This window comes from Panulirus ornatus, chromosome 35 (genome assembly GCF_036320965.1).
Source record: "Panulirus ornatus isolate Po-2019 chromosome 35, ASM3632096v1, whole genome shotgun sequence".
NCBI lineage: Eukaryota > Metazoa > Arthropoda > Malacostraca > Decapoda > Palinuridae > Panulirus > Panulirus ornatus.
Window position 1 is genome coordinate 11734795 of NC_092258.1, and position 26524 is coordinate 11761318.

Sequence of the window (26524 nt, forward strand, 5' to 3'; positions counted from 1 at the left end):
TTGTTGGAACAACTATTCCTTCAAGCATACCCATTTTTGCTTTCCGATATAATGTTCTCGCCTTCCACACATTCTTCAACGCTCCCAGAACCTTCGTCCCCTCCCCCACCCTGTGACTCACTTCTGCTTCCATGTTTCCATCCGCTCTTAAATCCACTCCCAGATATCTAAAACACTTCACTTCCTCCAGTTTTTCTCCATTCATACTTACCTCCCAACTGACTCGTCCCTCAACCCTACTGTACCTAATAACCTTGCTCTTATTCACATTTACTCTCAGCTTTCTTCTTTCACCCATTTTACTAAACTCAGTCACCAGTATCTGCAGTTTCTCACACGAATCAGCCACCAGCGATGTATCATCAGCGAACAACAGCTCACTCACTTCCCCAAGCCCTCTCATCCATAACACACTGGGGCAGGTTGCTGACCGTCTCCAGTCAACGCCACGCTTTGTGGAAGCGACTCTTGTCAGTCACAAACCAAGGAGGCGGTCAGATATGCAAGATATGGCGGCCCACGTCTGACCCCATGAGCGAGAGAAGAAGGTCAGGTTACAACACTTTCAAGTTAGTCACCCATTGGTTGGGTGACTGCAGGCAGCGCTGGCATCAAATGTTGCTTATCAGAGGCGACACATGACTCACTACCACTCACTTCTGGTCCGGACGAGCTCGGAAACAATATGCACATGATATAATTGTACGGTCCATTTTTGCCTTATATAAATAAATGAATAAATATATAAATAAATAATGTATATATATATATATATATATATATATATATATATATATATATATATATATATATATATATATATATATATATAATGAGGATCGCATTAAATGCTGACGATTGTCAACAAAGGACAGACAGGGCTACCATTAGCGCCATTGCCTGACTGTCATTTCCCTGCTGGTAGTAACGCTGTACGATCCTGTCAGTAGTCAAGTTTAATGGTGTCATTTGACTTTCCTTCGGAAAAGGTGAGAAAGATTACTTCCCACATATTCCGTGTGTATTGTAGAAGGTGACTTAAGTGGCGTCTTGTATTTCAGGTATTAAAAGTTTGTACTGAAGGATCCAAGTGAGGAGTGCTTATTCTACCCCCCCCCCCCCCCAAGGCTCAGCCTTAGGTGGCTGAATGTGTTTGTTCATAACCATGAGGAGAAGGACATGCATGGGATAGGATTGGAGCGATGTGGTGTACTGTGGGTAATATACTGTTAACTGTTGATGAACTGAACCAGGGCATGTGACCTTAGGAGCCGAGGAAGACCAGGGAAATCGTCTGTGTTACCTGGTTGTGAATAGGAAGGATAGAGTGGACGTGGCATGAATAACGCCAGGCCTCTTGCTCGTGGCAGATTTCATTATACATGACACTAGGACCCCTTTTTATGGGGCTCTTCCAGCTTTGAAGCTATGCTACAAAAAGTAAAATTACATTTTAGGGGCACATAAAGAATAACTTTGTAAAATCTTTGAATTTGCTTTGCAGTGTTAGTATACTGTATGAAAAACATATTAAGACTGGGCCAGTATGACGTGAATGATTAATATTTGTGCGATGCTGATTACTTGACGTGACTGTATTTTCTCTCGGTCAATCAACTGTTGATGATACAGCCTCGCCCAAAGCAAATTTTCTCTTGCAGAGTGTGGTAACATCTGTTTTATATGTATAGAGTAAATGTCATCTGCTAGATTTGCTATGTTGTACTAAATGAATAAAGAAAATGAATAAAATCACAGTTTAGGGGCACAAAGAAAATAACCTTGTAAAATCTTTGAATTTGCTTTGCAGTGTTATTATGCTCTGTGAAGGACATATTAAGACTGGGGCAGTATGATGTGAATGATTAATTTTTGTATGATAATGATTAAGTTGATAGTGGAGGAGGCCTGTGAAGATCAGGGAAAGTATGGATAAATTACCTAAAAGTGGATGGACACAGAATTTACAGAGCTTACAAAAAATTTATGAATTTCCCAAACAGGTAACATTTATTTTGATTTTCATTATTATAAGTGAAATATACCAGTGATATTGTTTTCTGCCCACTACTGTCACCAGGTAGGATTGTACATGAGAACTTGTTTGTTTGAACTCAAACTCACAAAAGTTCCAAAGCTAGCAAATAGATGTAAAAGGAGACCATAGGAATTGCCTCTTTTTAAACATAACATAGATAGTAAGGCAAACATAGCTGTTAGATATTAAGTGAAATTTTCATTGGCTTTGATGAGTGCTAGATAGCCTTCACCTAATTTCATGTTAGATAATACTCTTTCTGTATCTGTATAGGTCTTTCCAATATTTATGTATCACTAGTTCCCTTCTGGAACTCCCTCATAGGGGTGGCACCAGCAATAGAGTATTCATATCTAGTGAACCCCTGTGCTGCTTCTTAGCCTTTATGCTTTACCCTTAGCAAGCCACTTGCAAAGGGCAAGTCTAGTGCAGTGTTTGCTGAGGATCATACTTAATGTTCCTACTGACTACTTCTACCCAATACTCCTGCTTAATGTTCCTAACTACAATATCTACCTAATGTTTCAGCCTAATGCTCATACTTACCACTTCTACCATTTTGCTGAAAGGCAGGGCTAGCACATATCGCTCACCACAGGAAAATCTAGAGTTATGAAGAATGAGCGTGTGACAAGGAGAGATTGTATGTTTGTGGACAGAATGCCAGTAGTCCATGTTTGGGTAAGGCAGAAAGACAGGAGAGCTGCTTGGGTCAGAGGACTGCAGCTTGACAACTACTGAAGTGCTGGCTCACTACACAGCTGTTACTAACCCTTTCGATACCCAGGCGGGTAGGACTGGTAATATACCTCCCTAGTCACTGCTGCTTACCAACTACTACCTACAAAAATATATGTTGTGATTACTTTGTAGTTGAATGGCATAGGCATATCAAAGGATATTAAGCTGTAAAGTGCTTTTATTGGTCAAAAGCAATTGGTACCTTGGCAAAATGAAATGTAAATGTTACTACATATAAGACCATGACCTCATTTATGGGGCTCTTATGTCTTTGAGGCCGTGCTACAAGTAGAAGTAAGGAAAGGATAGACTTCTTTGCAGCAAAATGCTCTTCCATGAAAATGTGCTTCCTTTCTCAACTGATGATGATTCATCATCGAGGTGACTTTTCCTGTGCACTGTAACACAAGTAACACTGGTCAAAGGAAACTAAGCTTTGAGCACTTTGATTAGTTGATGTGAGGTATTCATTGACAGCATGACATTGTCAAAATGCATAGGTGTTTTGAAGACCAGGGAAAATTCTGGAATGTACATGGTTAAATCTGTGCAAATATGACAAATCTAGCCTAACATAGCATAGACCAGACATACTTTGTAAACATGCATAGTCTTAGAAATATCTTGAACACCTGAAGGTGTTCAGATTTTTTCAATTGTTGGTTACAAGATGACATTGGCAGACTTAATGACCCTGCCAAAATAAACAATCAGTCTAGCCTAACGCAGCTTGAGTAAGGAAGTTTAACAAAACATGCTTGAGGCTCATGTTACCATCTTGTTACTGACATACAGGTGCAAAATTGGTTGGTAAGCAATGAAGACAGCTGATAATACATACATGGGTATGTTTGAAGGAATAGTGGTTCCAACAATGTTATATGGTTGTGAGGCATGGGCTATAGATAGGGTTGTGCGTAGGAGGGTGGATGTGTTACGGAAATGAGATGTTTGAGGACAATATGTGGTGTGAGATGATTTGATCGAGTAAGTAAGTAAGAGAGATGTATGGTAATAAAAAGAGTATGGTTGAGAGAGCAGGATAGGGTGTATTGAAATGGTTTGGTCACATGGAGATAATGAATGATGAAAGATTGACGAATAGGATATATGTGTCAGAGGTGGAGGGAACAAGAAGTGAGAGACCAAATTACAGGTGGAAAGATGGAGTGAAAAAGATTTTGAGCAATCGGGGCCTGAACATACAGGAGGGTGAAAGGCATGCAAAGAGTAGAGTGAATTGGAACAATTTGGTATACCGGGGTTGACGTGCTGTCAATGAATTGAACGAGGGCATGTGAAGCGTCTGGGGTAAACCATGGAAAGTTATGTGGGGCCTGGATGTGGAAAGGGAGCTGTGGTTTTGGTGCATTACACATGACAGCTAGAGACTGAGTGTGAACGAATGTGGCCTCTGTTTTCTTTTCCTAGCACTACTACTCTTGCACGTGGGGGAGGAGAGTGCCATTCATGTGTGGCGGGGTGGCAGTGGGAATGGATGAAGGCAGCATGTATGAATATGTATATATGTATCCCTGAGGATAGGGGAGAAAGAATACTTCCCACGCATTCCCCGCATGTCGTAGAAGGCGACTAAAGTGGACTGGAGTGCGGGGCTAGAAACCCTCCCCTCCTTGTATTTTAACTTTCTAAAAGAGGAAACAGAAGGAGTCAAGTGGGGAGTGCTCATCCTCCTTGAAGGCTCAGATTGGGGTGTCTAAGTGTGAGTGGATGTAATCGAGAAAAAAGGAGAGGTAGGTTGTATGATTGAGGAAAGGAACCAAGATGTTTTGGCTCTGAGTGAAACGAAGCTCAAGGGTAAAGGGGAAGAGTGGTTTGGGAATGTTTTGGGAGTAAAGTCAGGGGTTGGTGAGGACAAGAGTAAAGGAAGGAGTAGCACTACTCCTGAAACAGGAGTTGCGGAAGTATGTGATAGAGTGTAAGAAAGTAAACTCTAGATTGACGTGGGTAAAATTGAAAGTGGATGGAGAGAGATGGGTGATTATTGGTGCGTATGCACCATGGCATAAGAAAGATCATGAGAGGCAAGCGTTTTGGGAGCAGCTGAGACAGTGTTAGCAGTTTTGGTGCACGAGACCAGGTTATAGTGATGGGTGATTTGAATGCAAAGGTTAGTAATGTGGCAGTTGAGGGAATAATTGGTATACATGGGGTGTTCAGTGTTGTAAATGGAATTGGTGAAGAGCTTGTATGTTTGTGTGCTGAAAAGGACTGGTGATTGGGAATACCTGGTTTAAAAAGAGATATACATAAGTATACGTATGTAAGTAGGAGAGATTGCCAGAGAGCGTTATTGGATCACATGTTAATTGATAGGCATGTAAAAGAGAAACCTTTAGATGTTAATGTGCAGAGAGATGCAACTGGAGAGATTTCTGATCATTATCTTGTGGAGGCGAAGGTGAAGATTTGTAGAGGTTTTCAGAAAAGAATAGAGAGTGTTGGGGTGAAGAGAGTGGTGAGAGTAAGTGAGCTTGGGAAGGAGACTTGTGTGAGGAAGTACCAGGGGAGACAGAGTACAGAATGGAAAAAGGTGAGAACAAAGGAAATAAGGGGAGTGGGAGAGGAATGGGATGTATTTAGGGAAGCAGTGATGGCTTGTGCAAAAGATGCTTGTGGCATGAGAAGCGTGGGAGGTGGGCAGATTAGAAAGGGTAGTGAGTGGTGGGATGAAGAAGTAAGATTATTAGTGAAAGAGAAGAGAGAGGCTTTTGGACGATTTTTGCAAGGAAATAATGCAAATGAGTGGGAGATATATAAAAGAAAGGGGCAGAAGGTCAAGAGAAAGGTGCAAGAGGTGAAAAAGAGGGCAAATGAGAGTTGGGGTGAGAGAGTATTTCTGAATTTTAGGGAGAATAAAAAGATGTTCTGGAAGGAGGTAAATAAAGTGTGTAAGGCAAGGGAACAAATGGGAACATCAGTGAAGGGGGCTAACAGGGAGGTGATAACAACTAGTGGTGATGTGAGAAGGAGATGGAGTGAGTATTTTGAATTTTATTTTGTTGAATGTGTTTAATGATAGAGTGGCAGATATAGGGTGTTTTGGTCGAGGTGGTGTGCAAAGTGAGAGGGTTAGGGAGAATGATTTGGTAAACAGAGAAGAGGTAGTAAAAGCTTTGCGGAAGATGAAAGCCGGCAAGGCAGCAGGTTTGGATGGTATTGCAGTGGAATTTATTAAAAAAGGGGGTGACTGTATTGTTGACTGGTTGGTGAGGTTATTTAATGTATGTATGACTCACGGTGAGGTGCCTGAGGATTGGCGGAATGCGTGCATAGTGCCATTGTACAAAGGCAAAGGGGATAAGAGTGAGTGCTCAAATTACAGAGGTATAAGTTTGTTGAGTATTCCTGGTAAATTATATGGGAGGGTATTGATTGAGAGGGTGAAAGCATGTACAGAGCATCAGATTGGGGAAGAGCAGTGTGGTTTCAGAAGTGGTAGAGGATGTGTGGATCAGGTGTTTGCTTTGAAGAATGTATGTGAGAAATACTTAGAAAAGCAAATGGATTTGTACGTAGCATTTATGGATCTGGAGAAGGCATATGATAGAGTTGATAGAGATGCTCTGTGGAAGGTATTAAGAATATATGGTGTGGGAGGCAAGTTGTTAGAAGCAGTGAAAACTTTTTATCAAGGATGTAAGGCATGTGTACGTGTAGGAAGAGAGGAAAGTGATTGGTTCTCAGTGAATGTAGGTTTGCGGCAGGGGTGTGTGATGTCTCCATGGTTGTTTAATTTGTTTATGGATGGGGTTGTTAGGGAGGTGAATGCCAGAGTTTTGGAAAGAGGGGCAAGTATGAAGTCTATTGGGGATGAGAGAGCTTGGGAAGTGAGTCAGTTGTTGTTCGCTGATGATACAGCGCTGGTGGCTGATTCATGTGAGAAACTGCAGAAGCTGGTGACTGAGTTTGGTAAAGTGTGTGAAAGAAGAAAGTTAAGAGTAAATGTGAATAAGAGCAAGGTTATTAGGTACAGTAGGATTGAGGGTCAAGTCAATTGGGAGGTGAGTTTGAATGGAGAAAAACTGGAGGAAGTGAAGTGTTTTAGATATCTGGGAGTGGATCTGGCAGCGGATGGAACCATGGAAGCGGAAGTGGATCATAGGGTGGGGGAGGGGGCGAAAATTCTGGGAGCCTTGAAGAATGTGTGGAAGTCGAGAACATTATCTCGGAAAGCAAAAATGAGTATGTTTGAAGGAATAGTGGTTCCAACAATGTTGTATGGTTGCGAGGCGTGGGCTATGGATAGAGTTGTGCGCAGGAGGATGGATGTGCTGGAAATGAGATGTTTGAGGACAATGTGTGGTGTGAGGTGGTTTGATCGAGTAAGTAACGTAAGGGTAAGAGAGATGTGTGGAAATAAAAAGAGCGTTGTTGAGAGAGCAGAAGAGGGTGTTTTGAAGTGGTTTGGGCACATGGAGAGAATGAGTGAGGAAAGATTGACCAAGAGGATATATGTGTCGGAGGTGGAGGGAACGAGGAGAAGAGGGAGACCAAATTGGAGGTGGAAAGATGGAGTGAAAAAGATTTTGTGTGATTGGGGCCTGAACATGCAGGAGGGTGAAAGGAGGGCAAGGAATAGAGTGAATTGGAGCGATGTGGTATACCGGGGTTGACGTGCTGTTAGTGGATTGAATCGGGGCATGTGAAGCGTCTGGGGTAAACCATGGAAAGCTGTGTAGGTATGTATATTTTGCGTGTGTGGACATATGTATGTACATGTGTATGGGGGGGGGGGTTGGGCCATTTCTTTCGTCTGTTTCCTTGCGCTACCTCGCAAACACGGGAGACAGCGACAAAGCAAAAAAAAAAAATATATATATATATATATATATATATATATATATATATATATATATATATATTTTATACTATTAGCCATTTCCCGCAATAGCGAGGTAGCGTTAAGAACAGAGGACTGGGCCTTTGAGGGAATATCCTCACCTGGCCCCCTTCTCTGTTCCTTCTTTTGGAAAATTAAAAAAAAAAAAAAAACGAGAGGGGAGGATTTCCAGCCACCTGCTCCCTCCCCTTTTAGTCACCTTCTACGACACGCAGGGAATACATGGGAAGTATTCTTTCTCCCCTATCCCCTATCCTAATTACACTAACTAAACTCCTGCCATGAGCTTGTAGCATCTTCTCACCCACAAGCTGAGATCCTCTACTTAGGGGATATCAACATTCACCATAGTGAGTTGTTTAAGTCATCCATATTGGTTGGGGGATTGAAGCACTCCTTTTCTCCAATGTCAATGGTCTAGAGCAAAATTACCTCCCATCCTACCCATATTTATGACCGCTTTGACTGGTCTCCAAATACTCTGGGTCTGTTTTTCACCTCAAATCCATCTCGATGTAACTACACAATCTTGCTCCCAATTGGTTCATCTGATCTCTCTCGTAAATATATCTATTCCATAGGCACCTCTCCCTCCAGTAGCCCCATATATATATATGTCTGTGTATGTACATTGAAATATAGGTATGTATATGTGCATGTGTGGGCCTTTATGTATAGACATGTGTATGTGGGTGGGTTGGGCCATTCTTTCATCTGTTTCCTTGTGCTACCTCGCTGACGCGGGAGACAGCAACAAAGTATAATAGATAGAATAAAAGAACCATTTTTAAGGTAACAGACTGAATATTTGAAATGTTATATAATAAGGATATTACTTTATAATATGGGATAAATGTATCCATGTGTAGTTTTAACAAATATGACATTTTCAGATATGGATGTAAAAGACTTGCAAGAAGTGTTTGTGACAGATCCAGATTTCTGCCGTTCATGTGGTGCAATCCTTTTGCTCCCTAAAGTTGGTCAAACTGTAACATGCAAAGTATGTACCTTCAGTGTATCTATTAGTGGTAGGTATCTGTGTGCAGTAAGTACCTTCAAGGTATCTATTTATGGTAGATTTCTGTGCCCAGTATGTACCTTCATGGTGTCTATTAATTGTAGGTATCTCTAGATGATAATATGAATATCCGAAACTTTCCCATCTTTCTGTCGACTTTTATTTACAGCATACCATACTCAATAGGCAAAGTATCTCAAAAGTCTGAACTCTTAGGCAGAATTGACTATCGAGATGATCTCTCTCTCCATGCTAAATTTATTCAACACTCCAGGAACCTTTGCCCTTTCACTCATCCAATGACTCCATTCTGCCTACCATGGTTCCATTTGCTGCCATATCCACCCCCATGTATCTAGAACACTTCACTTCCTCCAGTTTTTCTCCATTCAAACTAACCTGTCTCTCAACCCTCCTTGGCATAATAATTCTACGAACATTAGGAAAATCAGGAATACATATAGAGAAGAAAAGTTTATCTTATAAACATGTAAGATGATTTGTATTTTTTTCTATGGCTTCAGACTTTACCATAGAAAATGCAATGACAGTGGCATTTGTATTCCTAAAAATGTACTTGCAATTAATTGTTTGTTGGTGTAGCTTATTGTTCTCTTCTTTTTTGTTTTCATGTTGTCAATGGACTGAAATATTGTGTAATGCACCAAAACCACAGATCCCTATCCACATCCAAGCCCCTTAAACCATGGAAAGGTCAAAGGGGCTTGGATGTGGATAGGGATCTGTGGTTTTGGTGCATTACACATGACGAATAGAGACCGAGTGTGAATGAATGTGGCCTTTTTTTGTCTGTTTTCCTGGTGCTACCTCACTGATGCAGGGAGTGGCAGTGCCATTTCCTGTGGGGCGGGGTGGTGCTTGGAATGGATGAAGGCAAGCGAGTATGAATATGTACATGTGTATATATTTATATGTCTGTGTATGTGTATGCATATATGTATATGTATGTGTATGTGCGTTTATGTATTTATTATTTATTTATTATACCTAATTGCTTTTTCCCATGTCAGTGAGGTAGCACCAGGAAACAGATGAACAATGGCCCATCCACTCATATACACACATATATATATACATATACATATCAACATATGCACAAATACATACACTTACAGACATGTATACACATGTACACATTCATGCTTGCTTGCCTTCATCCTTTCCCAGTGCTACCCCACCCTACAGGAAACAGCATTGCTACCCCCTGCTTCAGCGAGGTAGTGCCAGGAAAACAGACACTCATTCACACTCAATCTCTAGCTGTCATGTGTAATGCACCAAAACCACAACTCCCTATCCACATCCAGGCCCCACAGATCTTTCCATGGTTTTCCCAGACGTTTCACATGCCCTGGTTCAGTCCACTGACAGCACGTCGACCCCGGTATACCATATCATTCCAATTCCTTGCACGACTCTCACCCTCCTGTATGTCCAGGACCCGATCGCTCAAAATCTTTTCCACTCCCTCCTTCTACCTCCAATTTGGTCTCCTTCTTCTTCTTGTTCTCTCCACCTCTGACACATATATCCTCTGTGTTAGTCTTTCCTCACCGATTCTCTCCATATGTCCAAACCATTTCAAAACACCCTCTTCTCTCTCAACCACACTCCTTTTATTTCCACACATCTCTCTTATTCTTTCCTTACTTAATCAAACCACCTCACACCACATATTGTCCTCAAACATTTCATTTCCAACACATCCACCCTCCTCCATACAACCCTATCTATAACTCATGCCTCGCAATAATATAACTTTGTTGGAACCACTATTCCTTCAAACATACTCATTTTTGCTCCGCGATAACGTTCTCTCCTTCCACGCATTCTTCATTGCTCCGAGAACCTTCAACCCCTTCCCCACCCTGTGACTCACTTCTGCATCCATGGTTCCATCTGCTGCTAAGTCCACTCCCAGATATCTAAAACACTTCACTTCCTCCAATTTTTCTCCATTCAAACTTACATCCCAATTAACTTGTCCCTCAGCCCTACTGAACCTAATAACCTTGCTCTTATTCACATTTACTCTCAACTTTCTCCTTTCACACACTTTTCCAAACTCAGTCACCGACTCCTGCAGTTTCTCACTGGAATCAGCCATTTCCTGTGTTAATGAGGTAGCGTTAAGAACACAGGGCCATTGCTTTAGAGGGAATGTGCTCACTTGGCCCCTTCTCTGTTACTTTTTTTGGAAAAGTATATATACGTGTTAATTGATAGACGCATGAAAGAGAGACTTTTGGATGTTAATGTGCTGAAGGTGCAAATGGAGGGATGTCTGATCATTATCTTGTGGAGGCGAAGGTGAAGATTTGTAGGGGTTTTCAGAAAAGAAGAGAGAATGTTGGGGTGAAGAGAGTGGTGAGAGTAAGTGAGCTTGGGAAGGAGACTTGTGTGAGGAAATACCAGGAGAGACTGAGTATAGAATGGAAAAAGGTGAGAACAAAGGAAGTAAGTGGAGTGGGGGAGGAATGGGATGTATTTAGGGAAGCAGTGATGGCTTGCGCAAAAGATGCTTGTGGCATGAGAAGCGTGGGAGGTGGGTTGATTAGAAAAGGTAGTGAGTGGTGGGATGAAGAAGTAAGATTATTAGTGAAAGAGAAGAGAGAGGCATTTGGACGATTTTTGCAGGGAAAAAATGCAAATGAGTGGGAGAGGTATAAAAGAAAGAGGCAGGAGGTCAAGAGATAGGTGCAAGAGGTGAAAAAGAGGGCAAATGAGAGTTGGGGTGAGAGAGTATCATTAGATTTTAGGGAGAATAAAAAGATGTTCTGGAAGGAGGTAAATAAAGTGCATAAGACAAGGGAGCAAATGGGAACTTCAGTGAAGGGAGCTAATGGGGAGGTGATAACACGTAGTGGTGATGTGAGAAGGAGATGGAGTGAGTATTTTGAAGGTTTGTTGAATGTGTTTGATGATAGAGTGGCACATATAGGGTGTTTTGGTCGAGGTGGTGTGCAAAGTGAGGCGGTTAGGGAAAACGATTTGGTAAATAGAGAAGAGGTAGTAAAAGCTTTACGGAAGATGAAAGCCGGCAAGGCAGCAGGTTTGGATGGTATTGCAGTGGAATTTATTAAAAAAGGGAGTGACTGTATTGTTGACTGGTTGGTAAGGTTATTTAATGTATGTATGATTCATGGTGAGGTGCCTGAGGATTGGCGGAATGCTTGCATAGTGCCGTTGTACAAAGGCAAAGGGGATAAGAGTGAGTGCTCAAATTACAGAGGTATAAGTTTGTTGAGTATTCCTGGTAAATTATATGGGAGGGTATTGATTGAGAGGGTGAAGGCATGTACAGAGCATCAGATTGGGGAAGAGCAGTGTGGTTTCAGAAGTGGTAGAGGATGTGTGGATCAGGTGTTTGCTTTGAAGAATGTATGTGAGAAATACTTAGAAAAACAAATGGATTTGTATGTAGCATTTATGGGTCTGGAGGAGGCATATGATAGAGTTGATAGAGATGCTCTGTGGAAGGTTTTGAGAATATATGGTGTGGAAGGCAAGTTGTTAGAAGCAGTGAAAAGTTTTTATTGAGGATGTAAGGGATGTGTACGTGTAGGAAGAGACGAAAGTGATTGGTTCTCAGTGAATGTGGGTTTGCGGCAGGGGTGTGTGATGTCTCCATGGTGGTTTGATTTGTTTATGGATGGGGTTGTTAGGGAGGTGAATGCAAGAGTTTTGGAAAGAGGGGCAAGTATGCAGTCTGTTGTGGATGAGAGAGCTTGGGAAGTGAGTCAGTTGTTGTTCGCTGATGATACAGCGCTGGTGGCTGATTCATGTAAGAAACTGCAGAAACTGGTGACTGAGTTTGGTAAAGTGTGTGAAAGAAGAAAGTTAAGAGTAAATGTGAATAAAAGCAAGGTTATTAGGTACAGTAGGGTTGAGGGTCAAGTCAATTGGGAGGTAAGTTTGAATTGGTGAAAAACTGGAGGAAGTAAAGTGTTTTAGATATCTGGGAGTGGATCTGGCAGCGGATGGAACCATGGAAGCAGAAGTGAATCATAGGGGGCGAAAATTCTGTGAGCCTTGAAGAATGTTTGGAAGTAAAGAACATTATCTCAGAAAGCAAAAATGGGTATGTTTGAAGGAATAGTGGTTCCAACAATGTTGTATGGTTGCGAGGCGTGGGCTATGGATAGAGTTGTGCGCAGGAGGGTGGATGTGCTGGAAATGAGATGTTTGAGGACAATATGTGGTGTGAGGTGGTTTGATCGAGTAAGTAATGTAAGGGTAAGAGAGATGTGTGGAAATAAAAAGAGTGTGGTCGAGAGAGCAGAAGAGGGTGTTTTGAAATGGTTTGGTGACATGGAGAGAATGAGTGAAGAAAGATTGACCAAGAGGATATGGAGAGAATGAGTGAGGAAAGATTGACCAAGAGGATATATGTGTCAGAGGTAGAGGGAACGAGGAGAAGTGGAAGACCAAATTGGAGGTGGAAAGATGGAGTGAAAAAGATTTTGAGTGATCGGGGCCTGAACATGCGGGAGGGTGAAAGGCGTGCAAGGAATAGAGTGAATTGGAATGATGTGGTATACTGGGGTCGACGTGCTGTCAATGGATTGAACCAGGGCATGTGAAGCATCTGGGGTAAACCATGGAAAGTTGTGTGGGGCCTGGATGTGGAAAGGGAGCTGTGGTTTCGGTGCATTATTACATAACAGCTAGAGACTGAGTGTGAATGAATGGGGCCTTTGGTGGCTTTTCCTAGCGCTACCTCGCACACATGAGGGGGGAGGGGGATGTTATTCCATGTGTGGCGAGGTGGCGATGGGAACAAATAAAGGCAGACAGTATGAATTGTGTACATGTATATATATGTATATGTCTGTGTGTGTATATATATGTGTACATTGAGATGTATAGGTATGTATATTTGCGTGTGTGGATGTGTATGTATATACATGTGTATGTGGGCGGATTAGGCCATTCTTTCGTCTGTTTCCTTGCGCTACCTCGCTAACGCGGGAGACAGCAACAAAGCAAAATAGATAAAATAAATATATATACCTTAGCCTGAGCCAGGTATTCATTTTATCGGCTAACCCCAAGGGGTGGATGAACAGCTGAGCTGACTGTGGACTGAGTGCCATAACCAGGATTCAAATTATGTGCTTGACCCTGGGCAGCCCGTGAATACGTACTTGCTTTTATTCACATTTACAGTCAACTTCCTCCTTTCACACACTCTTCCAGACTTAGTCACTAGCTTTTGGGGTTTCACAGTTTAGTCTGGCACTAGTGCTGTAAAATCAGCAGACAAATGATTCACTTCCCAGTCCCTCTCACCCTCTATAGACTTCATATTCACCCTTCTAACCAAGACTCTTGCATATACCTCCCTCACCACTGTATCCATAAACAAATTAAACAACTAAGGTGACATCAGACACTCCTGCCACAGACTAATATCACTTGGAACCATTCAGTCTCCTCTCTTCCTCCTCATACACATGCCTTACACCCTTGATAAAACCTCTCACTGCTTCCAGTAGCTTTCCTCCCACACCATATATTCTTAGACCTTCCACAAGGCATCCTATCAACTCTATCATATGCTCTCTCCAAATCCATAAATGACACATACAAATTGATTGTTTCTTTTAGTATTTTTCACATGCATTCTTTATTGCAAACACCTGACCCTTATATCCTCTACCATTTCTGAAACCATACTGTTTTTCCCCAGTCATGTCTTCCCTCTCTCAATCACTACCCATCCCATACAACTTACCAGGCACACTCAACAACCTTATACATGTGTAGTTTGAACACTCATCTTTATCCCCCTTCCCTTTTATACAATGGCACTTTACATTCATTCTGCTAGTCCTCAGGCACCTCACCATGATCCATACATATGTTGAAAATCCTAACTTGTCAATCAGCAACACAGTCACCCACTTCCTTAATAAATTCAGCAGCAGAACCATCCACTCCAGCTGCCTTGCCACATTTCATCCTTCATAAATCTTTCACCACCTCTTCTCTCTTCATCAAACCACTTTCCATGACTCTCTGTTTTCTTACCTCCCCACAAGCTGCCACTCTCACACATGTGCATCAAGAGTGTCTTTTACATGCCTGTCAATTAATATGTAATCCAGTAACGCCCACTGACCATCTTCCCTACTTGCACATGTATACTTGTGTATGTCCTGCTTTTTAAACCAAGTATTCCCAGTCACCAGTCCTTTTGCAGCACTCACTTTCACAGGTTGTTCACCATTTGCCATTTGTAAAACTGAATACCCCATGCACCAGAATTATACCCTCAGCTGCTACATCACTCACCTTCTTCTTGAAATCACCCATCATCAATGCCTGTCTCTTGCATCAAAATTGCAGTCACACTCACTCATTTCCCCAAGCACTTGCCTCTCATATTCTTTCTTCTCATGCATAGGTTCATGAGCACTATTAATCACCCATCTCTTGCCATCCATTTTCATATTTATCCATATCGATCTAGAATTCACTTCCTTGCACTCTTTCACACACACCCACAACTCATACTTAAGGAGTAGTGCTACTCCTTCCCTAGCTTAATCTACACACTTGTAGATTGAGCTTTCATTGGGCTTAACCTTGTCTCCCATACCTCACAGGTATGTAAAGCTTATATTTTTTCTGTTCAAGATTTTGAAATTTGTTTTGAATGTTAAGTGAATACCTTTAGATCAGTGGATTTCTCTTCTGTAGAATTGACTGGCAATGAGGCAAGTTACAATGTGGAAATAACTCCATATGGTGCTTATGCATCATCAAAGAAGAGAGTTGATGAAGAAAATGAACTTGGACAGATGGATAATGACCGAGAATGCAGCAAATGTGGAAATATTGGGATGTCTTACACTACTATGCAGCTTAGATCAGCAGATGAAGGCCAGACCATTTTCTATATTTGTCCTAAGTGCAAGTAAGTTTGATGCTGTTATTGTTATTTGGAATGAAAATTTCCAAGCTTGTTTGTGTTAGGCTATCACTACAGTAGGCATGTTGACAGTCAGCCAAGAAAAGTTATTCATTTTTTTTTATATTCCTAATTGCTTCTTCACCTTAGCAAAGTGGCATCAGGGGCAGATGAACAACAGCCTCATTTGCAAACATTCACTCAACAGCTTTTATGGAAAAATGTACTATCTGCAGCTTAGCCCTACAGACTGTCCCATGGTTTACCTTGACCATTTCATATTCCCTGTTTCAGCCCATTGAGAGCACAATGCCCCTTACATACCATGAAGATCCAGTTTATTATATCCAATATATGGCTTTCACCCTCCTGAAAGATCAAGCCCCAGTACCCAAGAGCTATCTGAATCTCTCCCCAAGGTGACGGATACTAATGAAAATGAGATAACTGAAACTTATGTTTTTAACCCACAGCAGAGCATGAGACTGATATGACATTATACTGCAGTGATGTTTTCCTTATGATGGTTGTCCATAATATGTATATCATACCAGTGAACTTTAGGGAAATGAGCATCCCTGCAGTTGCTTAGTTCTACTATAATTGCATTCTCTAGTATCTGTAATGCACTTCTGTACTCTGGGTACACCAATTGTCCAGAAAAAGTTTCATATATCTGGTAATTTCTCTAGAAGTTTCAAGGGCACAATAGTAGTTCAAGAATTCAACACTTGTGTAGCATTTGGTGCTGTGATTACCCATGCTTCTGCTGTGCCGTATTATATGTACTCAATTATTTCAGTATCTAATATGTACAAGCATTCTAATGCTGCCAGGAATATTTTTATTTCATGTTTATTTTACCAGTGTTATAGCAACTGAGATCCATTCTGTCTGATGCCTGTTCCATCTGGGAACTCCATCAAAGGGTGGCCACAGCAAAAGAGTCTCCACTTTACATGCCTCCCTCACATACATCATTTGACTCATTCTTCCACCATTTCTATCCCTCCAGTATTCCTCTCCTAGATATAGCTCAAGGGAAATCAAAGTGCATCAAAACATAAGAAGCATGTGCTAACAGTCATGTAAAGAGTAGAAAATGGAAGGAATTGGACAAAAGGGCAGCACTGAAAATCCATGTGCAGTATATTATGTTGGTATTCTACCTTTTGTGATGTTAAGAAGTATTGTGATAAAATGCTGACTTTCTGTGCTGCAAGGGACAACTGAAGGCATTTTAAGCATGATACTCTACATAGTTGCATAGTGAAAGGTCTTGGGACTATGATACTGTGCATTACAAATGGTTTTGCCAATGATGAAGAGAAAGCATTCCTGTTTCTGGGCCAATACTCAAAAAAAGGCAAAGCAATTTGATGATGGTTTGGAAAGTGGTGCAGCATGTGAGTTATGAAAGTGCAAGCATAGACATGGCATTGATCATTTAAAGGATGATGATCAATAATTGTTGAAATATATATAACATATTGTGGTAAGTCAGTGAAGGATGAAGAACTTAGCTGCTGTGAACATGTACTAGATACAGACAAGTTGGTGTGTTCTAGAGATGATTGATTGCCTTGCAACACACCTGATGTAACGGAGAATGATGTGGTGTATGGGATCATAGAGTCTAGAGAGGCTTTTTGTTTTCACATACACAAATGTTGCTGGCATGGATAAATGTAATCCACATGTAAGTGAACAATACTTACCCTTGTGTGCTGAAAGGCATGAAAATTATGCTCATGCTTTACAAGGCTAACACTCTTGTGTGGATCACTCATGAGAGGTGAAGAAGGCTATTGTTCTGCAGTACATGTACACAGGAGAGGGGTATTGTTTAAAGTTTGGAGAATCCACAAATGTGTCAGTATAGGTTGAGCATTCCCAGTCCAAAAATCTGAAATGCTCCCAAATCCAAAACTTTTTGAGCGGCAACATGACATTATAAGTGAAAATTATTAATGGTATTACGTAATTTTTTACTGTTAAGTGTGAGAAAATAATTATCTATTGGTAGCATATCAATTCAGAGTCAGGAATGAAGGTGATGCCAAACAACCACAGATTGTCCACATGGGTGGCTGAGGTTGTGACACCTTATCTTTCTGATGGTTCACTGTTACACGAATTTTGTTTCATGCACAAAATTATTAAAAATATTGTATAAATTACCTTTAGGCTATGTGTATAAGCTGTATATGAAACATATATGGATTTTGTGTTTAGATGTGGGTCTCATTATGTATACGTAAATATTCCAAAATCCAAAGAAATCTAAATTCCAAAACGCTTCTGATGCCAGACATTTCGGTTAAAGGATACTCAACCTGTACTATGACCAGTGTTTAGATTTGTCAGGCGTAAGTCTAATAGGTTTCTATGACATTTTTATCAGGAAATGATTTGGAAGCAAATACCACTATGAATTGAGAGAGATTTTGAAGGAAAGGACTTACCCTTTGAAACTGTAAGAAATGGTATGTTCACTGAAAAGTATCTGGCTGTACATGAAGTACCACTCATCAGAACCCTCATGCATACTGCATAGAAAAGTGGCAAAGCAGTTTACCCCCACAGGCAGCACTAATGTCAACATCACTTTCTTACTGGCATTTAGAGAAGGAAGATAAATATTTCTCTTGTGACAAGGTTAAACACCTAGTTTGTGACTGTGCCTTCTGTTCAAAGAAATTCTGTTGTCCCAGTACTACATAACTTGCTCAGATCAACATTAACAGCAAGAAAGATTAAGTAGCATTATCTGTGGAGTATTCAGAAGAAATGATCACTCCTCCTCTAATCTTGGTTCTGTTTGACTGTAGTGTTTTTCTTTGATTAAAGCAATTCCAGTTTTAAACTTTAGGATACCGTGGGACTGGCGTTTCAGTGTAATAGCTTCATTAAGGTGGATAACATTTATGCACAGACCATTTTAGTCAGTTTCATGTTAGTATAAAGTTTCTTTTATTATCAGTATTTTATGAGAATAAGATTAGTTTTTATGGAAATAATGATCTGGTTGTGTAATTGAAATGTAAATATTGCATGTGATATATAATAACATGTATATGTAAATGATATGCATGGATGGGATGTGAAAAAAATCCACTGGGAAAGACCATAAAGTTCATAAACTGTGTAATATCTCTGGGTGTATATTGAACAAAATCACAAGTGGAAAATATAATTGATCATGGTATACTTACATAAGTAAGGAGCATTGATGCTGCCAGCCAGGGCCCTCTTCCTCATTTTCCCCCACACTCCAGTGTAAAGGAAAGCATACTACTCTTTTTATATTTCAAATTTTGCTAATTTTTTCCAGCTTTGAGACTTTTTCCCCCCAGTATTGAAAGGTTTGATAATTATTTTGCTTATGAGTGTGGATACATTTAAGCCAGTCTTATTTTATTTCATTTTTCAATGTATCCTCCCAAACTTGAATTAATTTGTTCAATTTCAATTGTTTTTTATTCCTTGATAGAGGAGCTGGAATCCTGGTGTTGTCAATAGGAACCCCTGTACAATACTGCCAGAAACCTTTGGCACGTGTCATGAGCACATATGAATACAACAGGAAGGACATTCCTTCTGCACATTGTCAGTATTGTTTGCATATCATAGCAGTATAAGGGTTGTGGAGTGGTGGTCCAATAAGCATCGCAGAAGCAGTGTGTGGGGACATCTTAGAAGGTAGTGGACACTAGTGTGGCTGTCGGATCTTTTGCATAATGCCAGTCTCCCAAGCAAAGTTATACCCAGTAATGATATGGGCAGCAACCACGTCCATTTTCCATGATTCTTTCCCAGAGGTCAGGGAGTTTATGGAAGATATCGTACCAGGTGGGCGGGGAGTCCAGGGGATGGCTGCTTCCCAAGCTTCTCTCTGCTTGTGGCTAATTTGGGTCTTAAGTTGTAGAAGTGTTCGAAGAATATTGTAGTCAGGTGTAGCCTTGTTACAGCTGGTCTTGGCAAGGCCATCTGCTGTTTCATTGCCCAAGATACCGACATTACTAGGTATCCACAGGAATCTCACAGGACTGCATACATATTAAAGTGTTGATGTTATCCTTTGTATTCAGAGGAAGTCCTTATTCTCCCATGATCCATATGCGATCCCAATGAGAGCAGACCTGAAATCGCAGCGGGCAAGTAGGGGGCAGAAACCACTGAGTGGAGGGATGCCCTGTCAGAAATTCTAAGAGTTTGATAGGCTCAGGGGCATCAGGATGGGAGATGTAGACACCAGCCCTGGCCCTTCCTGTAGCAGGGTCAACAGAGCCTTCAGTGTAAAGGACGACTTTACCTGGAGACCATTGGGTAATCCTGGAGAGGTGGTATGTGCGAAGAACAACAGGGCTCTTGTGAGATTTCGGGAATGGTCCACCAAGGGCAGTCTTTTCAGGTTGAAAGTCGAGCCATGGAGAGGGGGACGAACCAGTATTAGGGATGACAACATTATCAGGTGGTAGGTCGTGTTCTGAAAGGCTCGGATAAGTGACCCTTGCCACTGTTTTATAGAAGGAGGTTGGCCTCAGAGAGCAGCAGTTAAGTTGTCCTGGACTTTGTTGCCTTGCAGATCCCATAGAATGAGAATGGTAGTTTTCAAGTAAATCTCTGGGACACAATTCTGTAAGGGGGAAAGACCAAGTTTGGTATATAGAGAAGTAGAATGTGTCCACTGAAGCTTTTTGAGGATGATATGAGCAGCCTTCCTGTGGATAACTTCAAGACAGTTGACAGCAGTCTGACTTCTGTTGATGAGAGCAGGGGCAGCATGGTCGACACAGGAGTGAACGAAGGACATGTACATGAGGAGTAGTACAGGGATGGTGACACCAAGGGAACCCCTTCACATGGTGGTGAGGGGAGTGAGATGCTGAAAGCATATATATATATATTTGTTTTTATGTTGATGGCTCCTGTCATGGACAAAATCCCACACCAAGGCCAGGCCCTAATTGAAATATAGAGAATTATGAAACAGAAAAAGAAAAGACAAGGAAAGTATTTATGAATTTTTGATAAGGACCTGGCTTTTGCAGTGTGCCAGGTCATAGTTATTGGGAAAGACATGAAAAGATAGAGATTTCCAGAGCTTCAACGTGTAGTGAAAGAAGCAGGTATTAAAACAGCCCACCCTTGAGTTGCCGATGGCCACGCAGTAATCATGTGACACAGCGGCTTGCTGAGTATTGCGTGGTCTAGCTAGTGGTGGGTCCACACAAGCAGCCAGGTCTCAGTAGCAAAAACCAAATGATAATAATAGAAGAGGGAAAGTGAACCATCATTGTGGCATAGAGCAAGAGGGCCATGTTTGGAAGTTAGCCTGGGACTGTTCATTAGTTGGACTGCTTTCGATTCGACTCTATCAAGTAAGGACACAGAGCTAGAACCACCCCAAATGTGAGAGCAGTACTCAATATAAGGATGAATCAGTCCCATGTATAAATGGAGCCACTGTTCAGAAGAAGTGATACCAAGTATGTTCATTGAGTCAAGAGGTGGAATTACAGAACCGTCAAAGGAGAGACGAGAGTTGTGAGGAGCTTTTGCTTGAGAGATGGGTAGAAATTGGGTCTTGGAGGCATTAAACTTAAGATTTTGTGTACCCCGCTTAGATTCCCTGTCCAACTCTGAGATTTTTGAGGAAGCTGTGTCAAGATGAGTTGCAGATCAAGTGAGAGAAGAAGGAACAGAATTGAAGATGTGGATGAATGCAGTGTTGAGTTGTCAGTGCATGAGAGGAAATCGTTGAAAAAAAAAAAACGAAAAATTGTAGGGAACAAGACAGAACCTTGAGGGACACCACTGTTGATGGAGAAAAGGGGGAAGGCTGATCCATCAACAACCACAGAGATAGATTGGTTAGAGAGGAAGCTAGATATCAAAGAGTAAATTGAGGGAGGGAAGCCAATGCCAATGCCATACCCTGTCAAAAGCCTTAGATATGTCAAAGGCAACTACATATGACCCCCCAAAATCTTTCAGGGATGATGACCAGATATTAGTAAGGTAGGAAAGAACATCACCAGTGGATCTCTCTGGTGATCAGAGAGAAGACTATGGTTTTCAAGATGTTTGAGGATATGGGAGTTGAGGGGGATTCAAACACTTTGGAAATGGTAGATATCAAAGCAGTAGGATGACAGATAGAGGGGTCAAGAGTGGTCACCCTTTTTAGGGATGGGATGTATCAAGGTATGTGTCCAAGGAGAAGGAAACGTTTTGGTTTTTAACAAGAAATGGAATGGATGAGCAAGCACAGGTGTAAGTTCAGTGGCACACTCTTTCAGTACACAGGGATGGATGCCATCAGGGCCATAATCCTTGCTTGTGTCGAGAGAAAGAAGCACTCTTCGGACAGTCCATAAGGAGATACGGGAAGAGGCATAGGATTAGTAAGAAGAGCATTAGGGGTGAAGGAATGTTTAGAGTTATTCAAGATGGAGTTAGAGGAGAAATGGGAACCAGAGAGTTGCTTTGTGAGTGGAAGAGACAGCTGTAGTACCGTCAGCACGGACTTCAGGAATCTGACAACGTGTGCAAGTTACATACACTGGGTGTGTCTGTATTTTTGTTTCATTAGCCCAGTCCAAGGGCATTCTTGATAAGAACAGGTGGGGAGGTACAACATGAACGTGCCGTATGGCTTCTGTTTTCACAGTTGAAAGATGGAAACTAAGTGAATCACACTCTCTTGCTTTAGACATATTTCAGCTATGGATTTTCCAAGTGATTTTCAGCCCCACCTCCCTCCCATTTTAGTCGCCTTTTACGACACATAGGGAATATGGGGGAAGCTTTCTTTCTACCCTATCCCCAGGGATAGAATTGTAGTTTTATGTACATTTATTGTTTTGTTTTTAAATAATTTTCAATTTTGTTTTTAAATAATTTTCAATTTTTCAATGAAAAAATACTTTAACTATGTAGTTGTATTATTTTATTTTGTTCCATAAATAATCATCTCGTACATCTTCAACATATATGCAAAATGGAAGGCAGCTGAAATCAGGTCCTTGCATTTGAATGGCACCCCATTAGCTGTTTGCTAGATATACCACTTAAACACCACCTTATCATTGGCTTCAGAGTTGAACCTCTTGATGACTGTTTTCATAAGTATGGTATCCTTTGCTTTAGTTCTGCTATGCACATAGTACCAGAAGCCACTAGTGAATCTGATAGGCTGTCTTGTGCAGTTAATTCTGCCAGAATTAATTTGCGTTAGTCTTTAACTAACACTTTGTTATAAAGGTTGCCTAGAATTTCCAAGCTTTTCTTTATGGTGATACATAAATTGTTTTATCCCTGGGGATAGGGGAAAGAGAATACTTCCCATGTATTCCTGTGTGTTGTAGAAGGCAACTAAAAGGGAAGGGAGCACGGGGCTGGAAATCCTCTCCTCCCATTTTTAATTTTCCAAAAGAAGGAACAGAGAAAGTAGCCAAGTGAGGATACTCCCTTTAAGGCTCATTGCTCTGTTCTTTATGCTACCTCGCTAACACAGAAAAAGGCGAATATGTATGACAAAAAAAAAAAAAAGGGGGGGTGTCTGCCTTTGCAATGTGCTTAGGCATGGTATTGGACATGACATGTTATGACCAAGGAGGTCACCTAGCAGTGACAAGGAAGAAGAATGATACTTTGATTTGATGAAAATTACACTAAAGTGTTGGATTTATACACTGCACTCCATTTCAATAAATGAAGGCCCTATTTACAAAATTTTGCTGATAGAAATGGGGATGGGAGCGGGGGGGCTGGAAATCCTCCCCTCTTGTTTTTTTTTTTTTTTTTTAATTTTCCAAAAGAACAGAGAAGGGGGCCAGGTGAGGATATTCCCTCAGAGGCCCAGTCCTCTGTTCTTAACGCTACCTTGCTAATGCGGGAAATGGCGAATAGTTTGAAAGAAAGAAAGAAAGAAAGAAATGGGGATAGGGGAGAAAGAATACTTCACACGCATTCCTCATGTGTCATAGAAGGCGACTAAAGGGGATGGGAGTGGGGGGCTAGAAACCCTCCCCTCCTTGTATTTTAACTTTCTAAAAGGGGAAACATAAGAAGGAGTCACGCGGGGAGTGCTCATCCTCCTCGAAGGCTCAGATTGGGATGTCTAAATGTGTGTGGATGTAACCAAGATGAGAAAAAAGGAGAGATAGTATGTTTGAGGAAAGGAACCTGGATGTTTTGGCTCTGAGTGAAACGAAGCTCAGGGGCAAAGGGGAAGAGTGGTTTGGAAATGTCTCAGGAGTAAAGTCGGGTTAGTGAGAGGACAAGAACAAGGGAAGGAGTAGCACTACTCCTGAAACAGGAGTGGTGGGAGTATGTGATAGAGTGTAAGAAAGTAAACTCTAGATTGATATGGGTAAAACTGAAAGTGGATGGAGAGAGATGGATGATTATTGGTGCATATGCACCTGGGCATGAGAAGAAAGATCATGAGAGGCAAGTCTTTTGGGAGCAGCTGAGTTTTGATGCATGAGACAAGGTTATAGTGATGGGTGATTTGAATGCAAAGGTGAGTAATGTGATAGTTGAGGGAATAATTGGTGTGCATGGGGTGTTCAGTGTTGTAAATGGAAATGGTGAAGAGCTTGTAGATTTATGTGCTGAAAAAGGACTGGTGATTGGGAATACCTGGTTTAAAAAGAGGTATATACACAAGTGTACGTATGTAAGTAGGAGAGATGGCCAGAGAGTGTTATTGGATTACGTGTTAATTGAAAGGCGTGCGAGAGAGACTTTTGGATGTTAATTGCTGAGAGGTGAAACTGGAGGGATGTCTGATCATTATCTTGTGGAGGCGAAAGTGAAGATATGTAGAGGTTTTCAGAAAAGAAGAGAGAATGTTGGGGTGAAGAGAGTGGTGAGAATAAGTGAGGCTGGGAAGGAGACTTGTGTGAGGAAGTACCAGGAGAGACTGAGTACAGAATGGAAAAAGGTGAGAACAAAGGATGTAAAGGGGAGTGGGGGAGGAATGGGATGTATTTAGGGAAGCAGTGATGGCCTGCGCAAAAGATGCTTGTTGCATGAGGAGCGTGGGAGGTGGGTTGATTAGAAAGGGTATTGAGTGGTGGGATGAAGAAGTAAGATTATTAGTGAAAGAGAAGAGAGGCATTTGGACAATTTTTGCAGGGAAATAATGCAAATGAGTGGTAGATGTATAAAAGAAAGAGGCAGGAGGTCAAGAGAAAGGTGCAAGAGGTGAAAAAGAGGGCAAATGAGAGTTGGGATGAGAGAGTATCATTAGATTTTATGGAGAAAAAGATGTTTTGGAAGGAGGTAAATAAAGTGCGTAAGACAAGGGAACAAATGGAAACATCAGTGAAGGGGGCTAGTGGGGAGGTGATAACAAGTAATCAGTGAAGGGGGCTAGTGGGAAGATGATAACAAGTAATCAGTGAAGGGGGCTAGTGGGAAGGTGATAACACGTACTGGTGATGTGAGAAGGAGATGGAGTGAGTATTTTGAAGGTTTGTTGAATGTGTTTGATGATAGAATTGCAGATATCGGGTGTTTTGGTCGAGGTGGTGTGCAAAGTGAGAGGGTTAGGGAGAATGATTTGGGGAAGATGAAAGCTGGCAAGGCAGCAGGTTTGGACGGTTTGCAGTGGAACTTATTAAAAAAGGGGGTGACTGTATTGTTGACTGGTTGGTAAAGTTATTTAATGTATGTATGACTCATGGTGAGGTGCCTGAGGATTGGCGGATTGCTTGCATAGTGCCATTGTACAAAGGCAAAGGGGATAAAAGTGAGTGCTCAAATTACAGAGGTATAAATTTGTTGAGTATTCCTTGGAAATTATATTGGAGGGTATTGATTGAGAGGGTGAAGGCATGTACAGAGCATCAGATTGGGGAAGAGCAATGTGGTTTCATAAGTGATAGAGGATGTGTGGATCAGGTGTTTGCTTTGAAGAATTTATGTGAAAAATACTTAGAAAAGCAAATGGATTTGTATGTAGCATTTATGGATCTGTAGAAGGCATATGATAGGTTTGATAGAGATGCTTTGTGGAAGATATTAAGAATATATGGTGTGGAAGGCAAGTTGTTAGAAGCAGTGAAAAGATTTTACCGAGGATCTAATGCATGTGTACGAGTAGGAAGAGAGGAAAGTGATTGGTTCTCAGTGAATGTTGGTTTGCGGCAGGGGTGCGTGATGTCTCCGTGGTTGTTTAATTTGTTTATGGATGGGGATGTTAGGGAGGTGAATGCATGAGTTTTGGAAAGAGGGGCAAGTATGCAGTCTGTTGTGGATGAGAGAGCTTGGGAAGTGTTAGTTGTTGTTTGCTGATGATACAGCACTTGTGGCTGATTCGGGTTAGAAACTGCAGAAGCTGGTGACTGAGTTTGGTAAAGTGTGTGAAAGAAGAAAGCTGAGAGTAAATGTAAATAAGAGCAAGGTTAGTAGGTACAGGAGGGAAAGGTGTGCAAGGAATAGAGTGAATTGGAATGATGTGGTATACCGGGGTCGACGTGCTGTCAATGGAGTGAATTGGAATGATGTGGTATACCGGGGTCGACGTGCTGTCAATGGAGTGAACCAGGGCATGTGAAGCGTCTGGGGTAAACCATGGGAAGTTTTGTGGGGCCTGGATGTGGAAAGGGAGCTGTGGTTTCGGTGCATTATACATAACAGCTAGAGCCTGAGTGTGAACGAATGTGGCCTTTGTTGTCTTTTCCTAGCGCTACTTCGCGCACATGCGGGGGGAGGGGGTTGTCATTTCATGTATGGCAGGGTGCCGACAGAAATGAATTAGGGCAGACAGTATAAATTATGTACATATGTAAATATGTATATGTCTGTGTGTATATATATGTATATGTTGAGATGTATAGGTATATATATTTGCGTGTATGGATGTGTATGTATGTACATGTGTATGTGGGTTGGGCCATTCTTTCA

General features: G+C 41.4%; 1 protein-coding gene across 9 annotated transcripts in view; it reads left to right on the forward strand.

Moving 5' to 3' along the window:
- The first annotated feature begins 424 nt into the window (after nt 1-424).
- Nucleotides 425-26524, forward strand: part of Polr1H (RNA polymerase I subunit RpI12) — a 28110-nt gene continuing 2010 nt past the window's right edge. The window contains exons 1-4 of one of the 9 annotated variants that reach the window (XM_071683056.1): nt 914-989; nt 7937-7993; nt 8537-8674; nt 15391-15607. In XM_071683056.1, coding sequence (XP_071539157.1) covers nt 8539-8674; nt 15391-15607 — 353 coding nt within the window. In that variant the 5' untranslated portion in view covers nt 914-989; nt 7937-7993; nt 8537-8538. The other 8 variants (XM_071683060.1, XM_071683054.1, XM_071683059.1 and 5 more) reach the window with 8 other exon arrangements.